The sequence below is a fragment of the Halichoeres trimaculatus genome, unplaced genomic scaffold (assembly GCF_033239565.1).
Source record: "Halichoeres trimaculatus isolate MK-OKI-2021-1 unplaced genomic scaffold, fHalTri1.1 fHalTri1_scaffold_14, whole genome shotgun sequence".
NCBI classification, from domain to species: domain Eukaryota; kingdom Metazoa; phylum Chordata; class Actinopteri; order Labriformes; family Labridae; genus Halichoeres; species Halichoeres trimaculatus.
In genome coordinates, this window is record NW_027437192.1 from 7580041 (window position 1) to 7598563 (window position 18523).

The 18523-nt window shown below is 41.1% G+C and overlaps 1 protein-coding gene across 1 annotated transcript in view; it reads right to left on the reverse strand.

The window, feature by feature from the left end:
- The window catches only part of nfatc1 (nuclear factor of activated T cells 1), a 62047-nt gene extending 58249 nt beyond the window's left edge, over positions 1-3798 (reverse strand). The window contains exons 1-3 of the mRNA XM_074686031.1: positions 3466-3798; positions 1055-2099; positions 590-749 (exon numbers count right to left, since the gene is read on the reverse strand). Of these exons, the coding sequence (XP_074542132.1) occupies positions 590-749; positions 1055-2099; positions 3466-3484 (1224 nt within the window). The 5' untranslated portion in view covers positions 3485-3798. The remainder of the gene's footprint in view (positions 1-589; positions 750-1054; positions 2100-3465) is intronic.
- Between the last annotated feature and the right edge of the window lie 14725 nt (positions 3799-18523).

An 18523-nucleotide genomic window follows, 5' to 3' on the forward strand; every position in this document is an offset into this window, starting at 1 on the left:
TCCATTCATAAAAATCTATTTATAAAGTTATGAGTAGTGGTGTGCCGATCAATCTAAAATATTGATAAACTGATGCCAACGTTGGGTTCGGTGTTGATCAATGTTTGGGTGTACACACTGATACTTAAGTTTCAGTTTCTATTCTCTTGTACAAATTTAAACACACTAACAAACACAATAAATCTTGCTTTGAAAAATGTAAATGTATTGATTTTCATTCTATGTCATTTAGTTTTTGTGTGAGAGGAAGTTTGAGAACCCCTGCCTTAAAAACACCAACAAGAGTGACTTAAAGGCACGGCAAGGACTCTGTGTCCCACACTGAAACTGGAGGGTTGCACCATATTGGATGATTTGCAAACTCTATTGATATCAGGATCTGTATGATGTTAGGACTGGAGCTGTTTAGGAACATCTGCATTTATTTCAAAGGATCTTTGATGTTCCGTAACAAAATACCAGATTATTTCACTCTGGATTATAATCATGGGAACAATGTAAAGAATAGGAGTTCATAGAGGGTCACAGCCTCTCAGATGATTTGGGTGTTTGAAAGCAGCTAAAGCCTGAGGAATTTGGTTTATCAGACCTGAACGACTGGATGTCCTCCTGCCAGGGCCTTCACCGCTCCCCGACTGCCCTCCGTCTCATAGTGGGCTCTGTGGTGCGACTTGGGCTGCACATCGATCTGCAGCCTGTAAGGCCCCGAGCTGGATGGCAGCTGCCAGTCGAGAGCTGGCAGGGATGGGCTGTCAGGGGGTAAAAAAAACACACACACACACACGTCCAACATGTCAGCTTCACAAGAAGGGAGGAGGGCTTATTTTAGACGTGCTTATCAATGCAGAATGTGCAGAATGTACACAGGGATGTGCCAAAACATTTTGATAAACCTGGTATGAATTTTTAGTTTTAAGTCTGCTTCTCGTCTGTTGATATTTGCAGAAAGTCTGTGCAGTCTGGATGTGTGAAGCATAACAGAGATACTGATTACTTGAGCAAACTAACCCCTTCATTTCCGCCCTCAAGTATTTTGTTGTCACCTCTTCCTTACCTGACATATTGCTTCGGTTTGGTCCAGGAGTACGGGTTTTGTGGAACATCCAGAAACCCACCACAGTACCCCTCTTTCTTCAATGGCAGGCGGTTTGCAGAGTGGTCATCCAGACAGAGCTCCCCTGGACTCAGCTCCTCACCTACAGGCTCCACCTTCAGATTGACAGTGGGGATGTTGTCCTGGCTGGTTTTCCTCGCCTTAAGGGGGATCCCCTCGCCGAGGTCGGCAACTCCATCCGTGGTTAAGGCATTAATTGCTGCCAAGATGGCAGAGTTGGTGTACTGGTTAGTGTTGGGCAGCCAGGTCTCTTCTGTGACACTGAGGCGAGGGGAAGTCTGCGGGGACAGTCCCGGTGAGTGGTTGGGGGAGTATGGGTAGTGCTTCTGCAACCCCCCGCTGCCGTTGTAGCTGTACTTCCTTTTTGCACCACAAGGGGAGTTGGGCCTCGACCCACGCTGACCCAACCAGGTGTCATCCGTCACGCTTGATCGCGGAGATGTGGTGGGTGAGTGGCGAGGGGAGCCGGTTGAAGTGAAGCCCTCACCTGGCAGCGCGAGGGTGGAGCCCTTCGGGGACACGGAGGGCGACTGCCAAGGGGAGTTCTGAGGCGAGTTGTCGTAGTTGTAAGAGAAGCTCGACTCGTAGGAGGCTTCAGAGTGGCAGCTGCGAGATGAGATGCTGCTGGCCGGACTCAGGCAGCTGGGGTCCCGGTAACCGTCAGCACTTGGGAGGGTCAGAGTAACGATGGAGTTGACCCGCTTGGCAACAGGAAGGCTGCTCTCCTCCACTGCATCCTCAGGGAACTGACCGTACGCCGTGATCTCAATGCGAGGGCTCTCCAGGGTCGGGGCTCCATTTGGTCTGACGCTTGCGGTTGTGAAGTAGCCGGCTGCTCTCATGTCATCCTGGGTGTCGTAACTTTGAGGCTCGGACACGGAGACGGATATGACCGGGCTGGTCTGGAGGCTGTGGTACTGAGAGGGGAGACAAGGGCTGCCCAGGGGGAGGGAGAGACTGACGTTTGGCGTGTAGCCATATGCATCTGGAACACAAACAGATAGAGTTGTTACGGGAGAGGGAAGTTTTGATAATTCTTTTGAAGCAAATATTATCAAAAAAGTGCTTCTAGCTCTGTAAATGTCAGGATTCTCTGCCTTGGTCACAATATAGAGGAAGAGTTGAGGCTTGAACTATTAAGATGACACTTTCTGCTTAAGAAATCATGGTGAGCATTCAAAACTTAATCACTCATAATCCTGAAATAATCAGCAGATTTATTAATGACTGAATGGATCGTTTATTGCAGCTTTATGGCTTCTGCAAATTCAAACTTAACACCTTCTGGCGATGCCCAAAATGCACCAAAGTGACAGACTGAAAACATCTGTGGATGGCAGTAATCACAGAAAGCAAAACTGTGAGACATTAATGAAAGAGCCAAAAATAACTCCAGTCTAAAAATAACCAAAAGGCAAACCCAGGTGGCTCTAATATGCACTCCACATTGCCAGATTTATGTCACTTAGTGCGCATGCAGCAGCTCATAAACTGTAACATTATGAAAACACACACTGATGCTTTTGTTGGAGGGTTTCATGTTCCAGCCGAACATCTAAAGTCAGCACGGTTCCTTTATTTGCATGCTGTACCCAGCGTTTTGGGAAGCGGTTGGGCCTGTGCCAACGCTCCCGCCGGGTCGTATGAAACTCTGCCCGTCTGAGGTCACAACCAGGGGCAGGGGAGGGGGGACATGGGAACAGGAGTTGTGGTTGGATGAATGTGACCACAGTGGAGCGCGTTCATACAGACATGAGGCGGCTGCTGCAGACAGACAGCCTGCAGTCACCGCAGCTCCTGTCTGCTGTAAATTAACAAGAATTAGGGGCCCCGCCATAAAGACCATGACATCAGAGCTGCACCATATGACTCCATGCAATAAAAGAAAATGACGCTCACATTTAATGCTGTTTGTGGTGTGTGACAGGAGCACTGGCGTGTTTGTTTTTCTATAATTAGACTGCTGTGAATTAGCTAACATCCTGACAGGTAGCCTGAGGGGCTCACCACAATGTTACCCACAATGCCCTGTCAGTCATTAACACAGGTTCTAGTCAGACTATTTTGGGAACACTTTTCAGTCATGAGAGGCTTTCGGGAACCACGCCCACTTTGCCCAAATCAGCAGGGAGGGGCGCGCACTGGAGATCAGAACCACTGCTTTAAGCTGAAACACTGAGGGCTGATTACAAACATTCAGTGCAGCTTAAAGTCAAATTCAGTTAAAAAAAAAAAGTAAAATATTGTATCCTACACAGGCTGTAAGTGTCAAATCGTGATGAAAAGTGAAATAACTAAAACATCAAATACGTAATGAAGAGTCTGCTATTATAAATGAATGCCAAACTCACCCTCTTCAGCGGATTTCATCTTCTTTCCTCAAAGATCAACGTCTGAGATCAAACTCTTGAAACAGCTGCAGATGGCAGCTATTCCGTATCCATATAGCGGAGTTTATACAGTCCCCAGCTGTTGCACTGGATCCTCTTTCGCTCTATCACCGTCAACTATCAACGTGGATGAGAAATTACAAAGTAAGAAAACAGCAACAGCTACTTTAAAATGAGGAAAAAGTCGCATCCGAAATAGAAATTTTTAACAGTCATGCGTCAAAAAATAACAAAACGCGCAGAATCAGATGATACAAAAGTCAGGCGTGATCTCCAATAGAGGTGTTTTCGTCGTTGTTTCCAGATACCGGACTCTCTATCGGGGGATCCTGGCTCTGTTGGGTCGCTGTGACGCACTGCTCCGGCGTACTGAGGGCTTCTGCGCTTTTAAACTCGGGGATCACCTCAGCGCGCCGCCCCTCCGCGCTGTGACGCATTTACAGCCAGATGGGTCCGGCGGAGATCCCTGTCTCACACTGGGGTTTCCACAGGCTTAGGAGGCCAATTAGCGGAGCTGGCAGTGACACCTGAAGACTACGAGGTGGGAAGTGTCAGCGGAGAGAGAAAGGCAAAGCTAGAGTGGGTGAAAACAACAACAACAACAACAACAAAACAACACGAGCCTTAAAAAACAGCTGGTAGAGATAATCAAGCCAGGCTGAAAGGCAAACAACTACTGAGAAACACGACAAAATATTTAGTAATCATCACATTTTGATTTGAAGTTAAAGTGTAACTTGTTGAGGAAAAGTGAGATATGCTTTGTGTGTTCCCAATAAAGTACGGTAGCCCTGGAGGTCAACTACAAAAACATTTCGTGATTGGAGAAAACTTTTTACTTAACACTAAAAACATGGCAACTCAGAAAAACTATATCATAAAACAATTAACTTACTTGCAAACATGTTTAATGAAACACAAACACATAAACCAAAAAAAAAAAAAATAAAAAAAAATTACAAAACAGAAAATATTTCCGAAAATGAAAAAAATATCTTGCAAACAAGAAACGAATTTCCATTAAATAAAAATATATATTTAAAAAAATAATAATTAAAAATAAATAAATAAATAAAAAACAGTATTTTCGAAGTTAAAATGTTTTTCAGATTTCTTTTTCCTGAAATCGGGATTGAAATTCAAAAATTTGTAAAATAAAATAAAATTAAATTAAATTAAACAAAATAAAATAAAATAAAACCAATTACTGGAATTTCATGCCAAACTTTTAATTTTCCAAACTGATGTTTTTTTTATGAATTATATATATATATTTTTATTTGTAAAGGTTAGTCCTTTCATATAGTATGAAATAATTTTTGGTTAAATATTTCTGTGTTTTATGTGACACCTTTGTAGTTATTTAGACTGTTTTGGTGTTTAAAATTTTTTTTTCTCTCTCATTTATATAATACTTTTAATACTGATCATACTTCATGGTCACTGTAGCTGTCTCAAGGGGTGAAAAGGAAAATTGTTGCATTGGGGTTTAAAGAAAATGTGATTAAGGTGCTTAAAAGAGAAATTTCAAAAGAGGAGAAAGTGAGTTATTGATTAATTTTCTTAAATAATGAACTAACAAAAGGCTTGAAGAGTAACAATCTTACAAAACAAGGAGAAAATAACTTATTTTTGTCCCCTAAAAATATTTTTCAACAATATTTTTACTTATATCCTGTAACAAGAGTATCTTGTTTTTTCCTCCTCTGTTACATGAAGCCTTGTTTCAGAAATTCAACGTATCCCCGATCCATCCAACACTTGATGGGCTACCAGCTTGTGTACACAGTACCCACCCAGTTTAAGTATATACTTCGCTAGGCATCATTTACGAAGCCATCATCGAAGCACTACTGCACATGGAATCCCCTAAATCAAGATTTATGTGCAGCTTAATCCTTATGAGCTTTTCACATCAAACTGCTGCCATTTCCACCCTGATGGAGCCATTCATCAGCTGCTTAGAGCTGCAGGCAGATGTTCCATTACGGACTGATGGGCTGTCAGACTGCAGCTGGAGGAGAATCAGACACAATAACAGGTGAGTTAAGGCAAACAAGCAGGAGCATAAAGCTCAAGTGCTGCTTCACTCAGACATAAAACACAAAACTCTCCTCGGGGCATCGCGAGGGGTTTCCAAGTTATTGCAAATGCAAATAATTGCTCTCCACTTCCTCCTGACAGTCTGCATGTCTGCAGGGCACAAAACACATAATTATCCATACTTTCACAGAAGCACTATATAAAAATCAAACCTTGCACCCATTCATTTGACATGCTGAACTGAGAGTCTTCACAGAGTTTGTCATAAGCCGCTCTCCCTCTGTGGTCGGTGTATCCTTATTCGTCTTGTCTCTCTGCAGCGCGTTTGGTCCCATGCAGGCCGTGTTGTTGCTATCTTTGGCAGGTCTGGACCTCTCAGCAGCTGGCAGCGGACTTGCGGTTTCTGTGATGACAACAGTCACATGGTGGCTCTCGAAGAGGCCGCCTATCCCTGGAGGTGGGAAGCTACTTTACAGCACAAAAGAATCTTATCAGCTGGTCCTGTTGGGTTTAATCCTTAGTGGCACTGGAGTGTCAGGCTACTGCTGTTATCAGTAAGGAAGTGAGTGAACATGTCGTCTTTTAGAGGTCATTACTTCTTGCTTACTTTTAACCCGAGAGTACAAAGAAAAAAATATAAAACATGTTCCTGTTTTTTTAAAACTGTCTTTTTTGTCACTTACAAAAGTTATTTAATTCAAACAACAGTTTACAAATTTTATATTTGTTTTGCACAAGCAATTGTAATGCACAAAGATTCCTGCAGAGGGCCTTTGAACTACCAGTAAGAGCACATCCTTGCGTGCTACTGCAAAATTACCAACAGGTGTCACTATCAGCAATCGCACACAAAAATATCAATGAAGACAAAAAAGTATATATAGTTGTGCTCGATAGAATATATGTGGAAGTATCCTTGCTAATTACCAATGCTAGCATGTATAAAACATGGATGCAGTCTCAGTGAAGTTGCTCATTGGTTTTTAAACTAAGCAAAATGAAATAAATTTTGGTCACCTAGCAAGTAACAAATAGGTCGGCCTCTAGTGGACAACCAAGGAACTGCAAGCTTTTTTTTTTTCATTTTTCAACTGCAGAGATTGCTCCTTTATGCAACCAAGTATATTTTTTATTGTGTTTAAACAAAGTGGCAACCCTAAATCTGACAATATGAAACCTATGCAGAACCCGAAAAAAAAAAGGAACAAAAAAGGAAAAACAATGCAGTTCCTTGAGTGTCCACTTGAGGCTGGCTGTAGAAACATCAAATAAACTATGACGCGTTTTTTAAAGCATGAATAAATATGTTAATAGCCTAGTTCAGGAAAGCCAGTTTGGGTCTGAATAGCTAATTTCTTTAGCTGTACAGACACTTAATATCTTTCATGACTTTTTTTTATTTTTTCCAAGTTTTTCCTTTCGAATGTGGTCCTCAGTCGAAAAGGGGCTTCAAAACTTTGCATCAAAAAACCAATATGTAACGTCAAGAGGACCATGTCCATGTATCATACGGTCTATAATTTGAATATTAGCTTCAAATATTGGCCTCTCAGCATTTTCTTATTAGCAATAGACAAAAGAATGCTTCAGTAAATGGCAACTTACAGGCATAGACAGAGTCTGAAGGTATTTGGTCACCAACCAAAAATAATGATACCAAAGAGGAGGAAAAAGTTCGCAAAAGTTTTAACAAATCAGCCTCCAGGGGGCACCAAAATTCCCGGCTGTTCATTCAATAGTTAGCAATGTTTATTCAACCAGCTCAGCAAAAAAGACAACAACTAGTTAGGCTCAGTTGTGTGAAGACATAAGATTATTCTGTATAAATGTAGACATAAACTGCATTTGCTACATCGAAAAGCTGCCAAGTGAAACTGCTGAATATTTTTTTGCAGCAGATATTTTTCAGACCCTTTACTGAGTTTTTATCAAGGCACATACCGCCTCCTCTACCTTTGGAATAAACTGCTCAAAGTACCTCCGTTCCCCTCCTCTTGTAGGGTTATCATGATTGGATGGTTGCAGAGAAACAGCAACAACATGGCCTGCGTGCCCCACATACACAGTAATATTCCCTCATTACCCATTGGGCTCTTATTTTGGCAGGGCTCAGGCTCCTGCAGAGAATCTGAGGGAGTGACGGCACTTATGAAACTCTATCCGTCTGTTTCATCATGGGGACGTGGCTCTGCAGCTCCCAGTCATTTGAAGAACCCCACTACTCTCTTTGACCTCATGGAAAACTCTCATGAGACCGGGGTATGTGTGTGTATGTGTATGTGTATGTGTGTGTGTACGTGTGTGTGTGTGTGTTGGGGGAGTATTTGGGGCAAAACAGGCGGGAGGGTTAGGGGGGCGTTGCCACTCCACAGATATGTGTAGCTGAAACATGTGCTGCAGTAAACACTTCCACCCGTCTGCAGTTAATAAATAGCTCTGCTGCTGATTGACTCGTGGGCCCGTCTACGTCAGGGCAGCGCTGGGGCTCCAGCCAGGCCTGGTGTTAGTTAGTGGACACCTTGGTAACAGGCTGCTGCAGACCGGATAGAGCCAGAGCCACAACTGAAGGAAGAGCTCAGCAGATAATGGGAAACAACACCAACATCCTGCACTGATAATGTAGACGCAGCAGAGTGGGCAGACGAGACACTTTGATACCGACAAACTGCTTCAAATGCAAGAAACTCATTTATTGCTAAAGTAGCTTAAAAAGGAGCTACCCCTGAAACGGGACAGAGCGTATATTTCCCAAAGCAAAGAGGACATTCAGGTAAAAGAGAGGAAAAAATGGCCTTAGATAGGTTTGTTTCCACAAATAACATATTATACTCTTATGTAACTGCTGAGTTAACACAAACAACAGTTTGCTAATAAGTTAGCATATCAGCATTTACAGTATGTGTAGAATTCAAACTGCTTCATGTGAAAATATTTGAGAAAGAAGCTAAATTTAGTGATAGGTCATTGTTTTGTAAGATTTTAGAACCCAACAGTGGTGTTTACCATTTTGGAAGTGCTAACTCATGCTAACTTTAAACTAGCAAGAGGCAAGGAGATGTTGTTGAAGCTGGTAGTTAGCTTTAACAGTGTCCCAGTGAGGCAGTCAGGTCAGTTGGGCCTCAAATGTTGCGTAGTAATCACAGATTTATAACCTTAACAATGCCTTTGTTGGAAATAGCCAGATATTAACAGCTAGCTCTTACATTGAAAGGAAAACGGTTCTTGAGAACCTGGGCGCCATTTTTTGCACACAGTGGGACACTTGGGTATTATTTCAGAAATGGGGCGTGAGGCTTAATGGGTATGCACTTAAACCTTTCTTAAATTATCATCATTTATTTTTCCGAAATACATAGAACAGGTATGAGATGGTGTATCTTCTTGATATATTAAACCCTCTTTTTTGTTTGTTGTCTTGTTTGTGTAATTAAAGCTATAATTTAATTTCTTAATAATATCACAATAATTTTTAAAATTAACACTATTAATACAATTATTATTATATTATATTATATTATATTATATTATATTATATTATATTATATTATATTATATTATATTATATTATTATAGATAAAAATGATAATAATAATAGATTGTACTGTTTTTGTGTCATTAATGCTATATCTTATTTTCTCAATAATGGTATAACACTAATTTTTTAATTATTTTTTGTTCTATTTATGTTGTGTCCAATTATATTCAGTACAAACATAATAGATATTAATAATCATAATAAAATTATTATTACTATTATTACTATAATAATAATAATAATAATAATAATAATAATAATAATAATAATATAAATGATAATAGTAATAATAAAGACTTAATGACAATAATCTGACCATTGTTAAAACACATGATTTATAGGAAAAGTCACCCCTTGTATAATGTGTGCAGATAAAGAAACTAGCTATCGAGAAAAAAATCTTTGTACAAGTTGTAAACAAGTTTCATTTTGTTGGAAAAATCAGCATTTTAACATTGGTATCTGCTGGGTTTCCTGAACTTATGGAGCCAGCCTCTAGTGGACACTTGTGGAACTGCAACTCTTAACTTTGTTCGTTTTTGTTTAATGTTTCGTGGACAGTCCCCTTTAATTCACTATGCAGTAAAAGAGGCAGCTTTAGCCTGCACGGCTAATTTCCAGCTGTAGTCCCCGGCCAGTTGTTAAATAGGCAGCCTACAAAGTAATCATTAAAAGTTAAGATACAATTAAATACAAAAGAAAATACATAAAATGTATGGTTATAAAAGGCCTAAAACAAAAGGAAGAGACATACAACTTATCACACAAAATGAGAACAGACATAAAGCAATTCATTCATTAAAAGGCAGGACTGAGACAACAAGGGGTGAGGAAATAAACATGGAGGCCACACTCAAAGCAAGACATTATGTTAAGGCAGGCAACTTAAATTGATTTTTCAATGCTGGAAACCGCTGCTTGGTTGCCTGCCTTGAATTTGTTTTGTCAGCTATAACCACACCCATTGATGATGTCACAGGACACGTTCAACTTTTTTAAAACCAGAAAGGAAATTTAAAAAAATCAGACTCACTTTCCTCCTCACATCTGAGGTTAAGGCTGCTGTACATAGGAAAGTTGTCGGGCAACTTCGATGAGCAGAAGTGAACTGGGCTGAGAGGTTTTACTTTAATCCAACAGGAACATCTTGTTCCCAGGAAACATGTAAGCAGACCCTGTGGCACACTCTTTTGCTCGTCGTTATTGCCAAAGTTCTTCTATTAAATTAAACGGTTTAAGATGGTTTACATGTGAAAATGTGTTTTTGCCATCACAGAGCTGTCATATTCTAACAGGAGAGGGTTCCAGTGCCCACATACAAGTGAGCTCCTGATGATGAGAGCGAACAGCTGCAGCCTCACGAGGACAACACAGACTTGAGACAACGTACTGTACTCTGCATTCTTTATGTTGCAATCTTTTTGGCTTCTGAGTGGCACAATCACATTGTTCATTTAATCAAGCTGTAGATCATCCTGTGTTCGAGAAATACTTTCTTGACCCCACGTTTTTTTGTGCGGGTAGAGTTGCTAAACTCTCCCAAAGTTTAGTTTGAAACATCATCATTTCTAAAACGTGGGAGTGTTGAAGTATCAAAAGCTGGGGATGGTCTCACTTTCACAAAGCCACACTTTTTTTTTTTCACGTCTGCCATCCCGTAAGTCACCTCTGCCAAACTTTGTGAATACTCTTTTCGGTATGACGTGGTTTGGCCACAGCGAGGTGGAAAAGACCTCAACTCGCTTTTCTTTCCACATTTCTAACCCTCAAAATCCAGCGTCTGGCTTTATTTGTGTCTGAACAAAAACACGATGGAACATTTGGACCACGTTGTTAGTTATTCATAAACTGAGAAACAAGCGGCCCAAAATGCTGCCTGCCTTTCCCACTGCTGAATCACCTGTTTGTTTTGGAAAAATGGATCGGAGGGAAAGAGAAAAAAAATATTACTGTAGTTCTTTGTGTTATTGAGGCTGCTCACACACCCCTCTGACCATATGTGCACACTGAACCGCTATTTTATAAAGTGTTTCTTGATGAAGAATAATAAAACATTAAAAAGACTCTCTATGGCCACAAGTTGAGTCAAGCCTGTGACCAGAAATCTGGCTTCAGGAGACATGAAGCAATCAACCTTTACTGGCAACTGAGACGTCTGAAATAACTCAGTTTATGGTGGCCTGAATAGGACGGCAGGATGAAAAGAAAGGCTGTTCAGGCAAAAACGGGCATGTGGTGAGGATGTAATATATCACAATGCTAAAAGACTTCATGAGTAATGTTGCTCTGGCAATTTGTGAGATCTAAAAATAATGTTTTTTGGATCCAGAAAGCTCGAAACGTGGACAAAATGAGAACTACAGATGTACAAATATTCACTGATTGTACTCAGTGTCCATTTTCACCTCTACGCTCAGCAGTATTTTAAGCCTTGTTACTTTAGCTGTGATGCATTAAAGGGGTATTATTGATAAGTTTTGTATCTAAAGTAGGTCACAGCTCTCCCAACAGAAAAATATAATCAGCCTAAAAGGATGGGATGATGTGTTTTAAGAAAAAACAGATAACAGAAAGAGGAGGAAGCTTGATCACTGAGAAGAAAAGAGGCATTGACTGAATGAAAAGTCCATGACCAGGAGAAGTCACTGGCTGTTTGCTGTCTTGGTACCATTAAACAGTAATATAATGGTGAAAAGGCCAATTTTTGGCCTGAAAGAGGAAGCAGAGATAAGAAAATACTTTTTCGACCAGATTTTCAGCTGCGCTTATTTTGCCCATGTTTGTTATTAGAGAATATTCTAAAAGTTAAATTGTGGTCAGAGGATGGCCACACAGTTTGGGGTTAATGTTGCAGCCAATGTTCCACCTCCTTTGCTTTTAACATGATGTTTCTCCATGGTTTTCCTGCATACAGCCACTTTGAGGCAATGTTATTAGGACTACAAACATATAACCAGAGCAACTTCAAGACCAAAACATCCTTTAACCCCAAATGATACAGCATCTTCATGCTGAATCTAAACAGGAAGATCTCTCAAGAGTTCACATGAGATTTGTTGCATTTAAGGCAAATCTTGCCATGTAACATGACAAAAACAATGAGCAAGAGGAATTAAAACCAAGCGACAACCTTCACTTTTGAAAAAGTGAAGCTGCAGTAGAATGAGGAAGTGCCAAAACTGCAGTTCCTTAAGTGTCCAATTGAGGCTGCTTTCCAAAAGAAAACCCTTCAAAACTTAAAGATGCTTTGAGGAGGATCTGTTTTAATTGACCTCCCTCGCCATCTTGTGGCCCGGAGTCTCCCTACACTGCCGTAAATGACTCTTAGTGAGGCGTGTGTTTGTTTTGGAATTAAATGGAGATCAGATCAAAACAAATTTTCTTTTAAGACAACTTTTTACTGGATACAGCGCACCAAGGTAAGGGACTTATAAGTAGAGTTATGTAGCGCTACGGTTTGAAACGCGACATCAAGCAAACGTTGTAGCAGCCGACTAATGTAACCTCATTTTATTGATAGACTCTTAAGTTTGAACTGACCACTGCAGAATAACTGCTGACTGTGGGCTGGAATGAACATTACCACAAACAGTTTAGCCCCTGTGTTACAGAGTGATACAGCCCAAACTAAAGGCTAATTAGCCTTTAGCTCGGGCTATATCACTCTGCGTTTATTGTTCTTCTGCTCTTCTTCACTTTTTCTGTCTGACAGTTAGGCTCCTGTGTCCACCATCACTACAAAATTGATCATAGAAATCATTTTCAGCAGAGAAAAACACAGATCTCTATGTTTTATCTCTTCTCACTTCTAAACTTTGTCACCCAGCATGGTGTTGTCATAGAGACCTAGACGTGCTGTAAATCAATCTGGTCCTGGACGACCCATCCTGAAAGCTAAGAAGTAGCCATTCAAACTAAGCTGTAACCAGCAATGTTGGTGCTGATAATCTCCTTTATAAGTGTGGATTATGATCACTTTCAAGCTCCTCACAGCCCCTTTAAAGAAAAAGCCAAATCATACTGCAGAATTTCACATTTTTACACCCCAGTACAATTTGAGCTGAACACATTCTTGTGTTGGTGCCTCAAGTCCTCGAGGCCCAAAGCCTGAAGACAGATGAGCAACCAGAGAGATATTCAAGTTAGGTTCACAACACCTCCTCTACAGTTAGCTCTAGCGTCCCGGAGCAACTCATCTCGTCCATCTTATTCATCAGCTGAACACCCAAGTTAACAACCCAACCCAACAGACCAAGTTAAGAAACAGGGCTGGTCTGGGATATGGTGTTTAGTGTCTAAACAACTAAGAAATGCCTCTATTGCTAGTCAGCAGTCTGACTAGTTTAACTAGTCAGTTAAACTGATCATCAATATTTTCATTATCTCAGGCCCTGTATTGTAGTCTTCTACAACATACAGAGGTTGTACCTCAGGTTTATGGCTACTGCAGTAATACTAAGATGTTCTACTACCTGGATGTAAACAAGCACAGATGAGATTCTCTTTTAATATTATCAAACCTTTATTTAACCAGGAAAAAGACTAATTGAGATTAAAAATCTTTTTTCTAAGAGTGTCCTGGCCAAGACAGTGGCAGCAAAGTCACATTTCCACCACAGACACAAATACACACTAAAGTCTTTCTGTAGATCATTCCAGCTAGTGGGCGCTGTAAACTTGACTTATAATGAATTTGTATGTATGTTGTATCTGGTTAAACTGGCAGATATGGAGGAACCAGTAACTAGCGCAGACATGTGGATGTTAATATGGAAGGAGGGCTGAAGGCTGGTGGTGCTAGCTCTGCTAAGGTTAGCCAAACTCAGAAATCCAGTGTAACAATGTTTATCTACAGACTTGATCTGTAATCTCATGTTTAGTTATGTGAGATGTGTGGCATGAAACATTGGCTTCAGAACATCTTTACTCTTCATCACAACTGTGCAGGGCAGGGAGGTGACTTTAATTTTAGCAGTGCATCTGTTTTGATGAGCACTGTGCATAATCAAGCACAATCAGCAGCGTGGTGGACGTGACTCACAGGCAGCCACGTTGTATCTGTGCACCAGGCAACAAGACCACAACCTTAACCCCAGCTCTTAGCTGGTTTCTAGATTAGCTGAAGATGAGCTGGAGTCATTCCTGATATGTTAAACTGCTATCTCTGGGCTTCATAACGCCTCTTCAGAAACCAATGGGTGATCTCACTGAGACTATCTCCATGTGTTATAACACAGTTTGTGATTCAAGATCAATAGAAACAAATTTAAAGTGAAGGAGTGTCTGATGAAAGCTTTGGGAGTGAGGCCACATGGACGGAAGTGAATGACTCCACACTTGATCAGTTTTTTTAACACATGTATTTCTCTCCTACTTGATAATGTGTGAACTTTTGCACCTCTGCTGTTTGTTGAATCACGAGTATTAATCTTCTATATTTAGGTTCAGGAGTGAATGTGCTTCTCGTGTTCCTGTTGTTGGGTTTCTCTTGTTGTTATTCAGCCTGTCAGACCAGTATTGACCCCCTAACAGCACCACACCCACCACACCACCGTCCCCGCTCCCTGTTACACTCAGACTTCCTGTCTCCCGTCAATGTTCCCCTTTTTTCTCGGCCGCTCTGACGGAATCCCCTGCTCTGTTTCCTGTTGTGAGCGCATGTTGCTAAGAAACAGCCGGAGGGAGGAGTTCGCAGGAGGCCGGGAGGTTCATTTTCTCTCCCCTAACGGTCCTAAAACTGGAGCACAGCGCTGAGCCGCAGCACCCTGAGGATCACAGCTCTTCACGATCTGTCAGCTGGTGGTCAGGCTGCTCGGGCTCCACGTGCCAGAGGTTGTCTGCGTAAATCAAGAGCGGAGTGAACGTAGCAGCAGGGGAGTGTGGTTACCATAGACCAGTTTGTTGCTGTGGTACACACTGTGGCTGGCCGGTGGAGCAGCTGATCACATGGGGAAGTTTGGGCTTAGATTCATTTAAAAATACACCCTTCAGCTTTTTCTACAACCTCAATAAGTGCACAAAAACCCTGCTTCCTGCTTGGCCTGTCAGGATTCTAATATGCAGAACCACCTGTTCCCTATACGTTATCTCTTACATTAAAGGTCCCATATTATGCAAAAATCACTTTATTAAGTCTTTTAGTGAAATTTGTGGGTCTTTGGCTTTCCTCCCAGCCTACAAAAAGTGATATTCAATGACAAAACCTGCACTCAGTAGTGCTTGTGAATGTAAAATCCTGACCTAAAACAAGCTGATTTTGGGGATTTGCCGACGTCAGCGATTCCCTTTTTTGACCAATCAGGAGCAAGTCTGACCTGATTGGTCCACCAGAGCAGATACCCCTCCCCGCCCATTTACCTCCCTGCTGCTTAAGGGGAGGAGAATGTCAAAGTTAGAGAGCCATCACTGCTCTGTTTTTGACTGTAAACAGTCACATAGTTCCATGCTTAAGCTTCCCATCTCAGAAGAAGACAAGACTAAGCTGCTACAGTTCATTTATCAAGGAAATGTGCCAGCTACACTCAGTAAAGCTGTGCATGTGTGTGTTTGTCACTTCACGGCCGACTGCTTTTCCAACTTTGGACAGTCCAACAGAGGGCTAGCAAATAGACTGGTCCTGAATCCAGGCGCATTACCAACCATCCACCAACAAACTTCAGACCCTGGAAATGTGAGTATTTTAAATGCTGTGTGCTGTGAAGCAGATGTAAGAGCTTTTCCTCAGTGTCCCCCCTGTCTCTGTGTTAGCTTCAGGATGCTAACTTTAGCTGCGGTTAGCCTGTTGTTTTAGCCTGTAATGTTACGGTAAAGGAGCTTCACTGTTTTCTAAACATTGTGCACTCGGAGCTCGTTGCACCGCTCTCAGTGACGCTAAAGAGCGGGACGGTATCAGCGGTGGCTCATTTACATATGAAGGCCACGCCCACTAAATCAGAGCGTTCTGAACAGAGGGGCTATGAGAGCCTGGAAACAATGCTGCTGTGCTTGATTTATTGGCTTTTTGGACCAAAACATGTTACTACCATTTCATGAAGACATCAATGATCCATATTAAACTGCAGAAAAGGAGCAGAATATGGGACCTTAAATAAAAGGAGGCTGTCAGTGTTTTTCAAACTGGACTCACGGATGAGAAGTAGTCTCATCTTCCTCATCCTGTAACTTTACCTCTCTCGGCTGTTTCTTTATTCAGACTTGGAGCTGTGGAATTTTATAACAAGCTCCGTCAGACGGAGAAAGACGGCAAAAGCCACTTAGCTGCTCAGTAACAAGATAGCATAATGGGATAATGGCAGGTTTTTCTCCAGTGTAGAAAAAAACTGAAAAGATGTAAAAGAAAAAATACTAATTCAACATTTAAATGTTCCGTATGTCTAAGATTTCTGCTGCGTAAGTGTTTTCTATCCCATGGCGTTGTTTTTTTGAAGGCCTCCGAATTAGAGCGTGTTTTGTGATATCGCTGATGTTTTGAAAATCTTAAAACTGGAGCGTCCATGTAATTCAGCGGCTCACACAGGAAGAAAATGCTGAAAGTTTATGGTCAAGCAAAGCAGGTTTTACATGTGTGCGTTTTACATATATGAGCTGTGAGCTTCATGTATGTGAACACATTTGACTGTCAAAGCGCCTCAGAGAGAACGAAACAAAGACCACTCACACAATCTCAGTCTGTGCACCAATAAAACATAACTTGTGTCAAACAGAAGGCAGAAAAAAGTGATTTTATTGACTGTTTTGAGGATTTAGATTTGAGCTTGGCCCGTTGTTGAAGCATAAGTTGCATTCATAAGAGTGTTTGTGGTGACATTATGAGGAGAAATCACACTCTGCACTCTATTAATCAAGTGTTTTCCATCAACCAGAGACGCTTGAGACCAACTCTTTAACTCAGTGTGTGTCGAGCTGCTGCCGAGGCATGTCAATAGTTACTGACGCCAAACTAGATGATGACTAAATGTCAAAACCAAGAAGATCCAAAGGACAAGAAAATAAGAGAGCTGGAATAAATATGCAACAGGTGGAGGATAGTGTAAAATAGATCTGAGACACGCTAGAGTTTAACACCTTTCACTATCTAGGACACCATCAGCTATCATTTAGCTTCTGAGAGGTACATCCAATTTTCAAGGCTTCCAGTGCAGCCAGACCAGTGGATGTGCAGTTTGAGAGTGATAAACAGGTAGATGATCAAAACACAGCAACACAAAAACCTATAAAAATGGTTTTGTGAAAAAAGTGTGTTCCAAAGCGGACACTTTTTTTCTTAAAAGATATATTTTTGGGGCTTTTGCTCCTTTATTTTGAGAGGACAGGAGGGAAAGAGACAGACGTGTGGGGAAAGAGGCTGCAAGGGTGCACAACTAAACCACTAGCACAAGCCTGCGCCTGCCACCACTTTTTGTTCATCAGTTGGATCTGAAATTAATTTGAGTGTCTAAAAGTAGAGATGTTCAATAGCATTTTTTTTCAGTATGAGTTCTCCCTCACCAAATACCGATACCACCAGTACTTTTGATAAGATTTAAACTCACAGTGACAGATCGTTTTGATCAAAGACAGCACAGTCACTCTACCAGTGAGTCCAAAATAAAACACAAATAACTCCCCCTGAGTTTACCATTTGTTTTTAATAAATTCACAAAAGTGCAAAATAAAACTAACAAATATCAGAGTTTTGGTATTTTATAAATAAACTGAAGTGCAAAATGAAATAGTTTAACTGTTAACTCTCCCTGATTTATTCATGTTGTCTAGATAGAACCTGCTGGGTTAAACCGCAGCAAGTAGCAGCAACTACCGGTGAAGAGGAATTACTCAATGAGAGATTTTTTTGTCTTAAGTATCAGCTGCTGGTATCGGCAGCCATTACAAGTACCAAGGGATGGGTACCTTTCAAATTTGAAACGATATGGTACCGATGCCCTGGCACCCGGTATCGGTTCTCAATGGTACCAATTTTTGGTACTTTTTGTATTCATGTGGAAAATCTCAACTTTCTTTAATTTAACATATGTAATCTTCAATATATAACCTATCAATGCTGTGTTCATGTCCAGCATGGAAAATCACCTACTCCTCCACTCCCTCACAGACACAGTCGGTCGGTACCTATAAAAGTACCTAATTTGGTGCTCATCCCTACGAGTACTGATACTCTGAAAACAGGCTGGTATCACCCCTATACCCAATAATGATGCCAGTACTCACCCATCCCAATCTAAAAGTTTTGTTTGAACCGTTTTAAAATCTCAAATGTTATCATGTTCCATTGTGGGGGCAACATAAGTGACAGCTGTCACTCTGTTTGAAACTGGCCAATGGAGATGTGTGTTATATGTTTTAGCTTAGGCCCCGCCCACGAGTTACAGCATTTCAATTTTTTTTCCTTTTTTTCTTTTTTAATTTGGCTTTTATGCTTTAAATCAAAGTAGAGAGGACAGT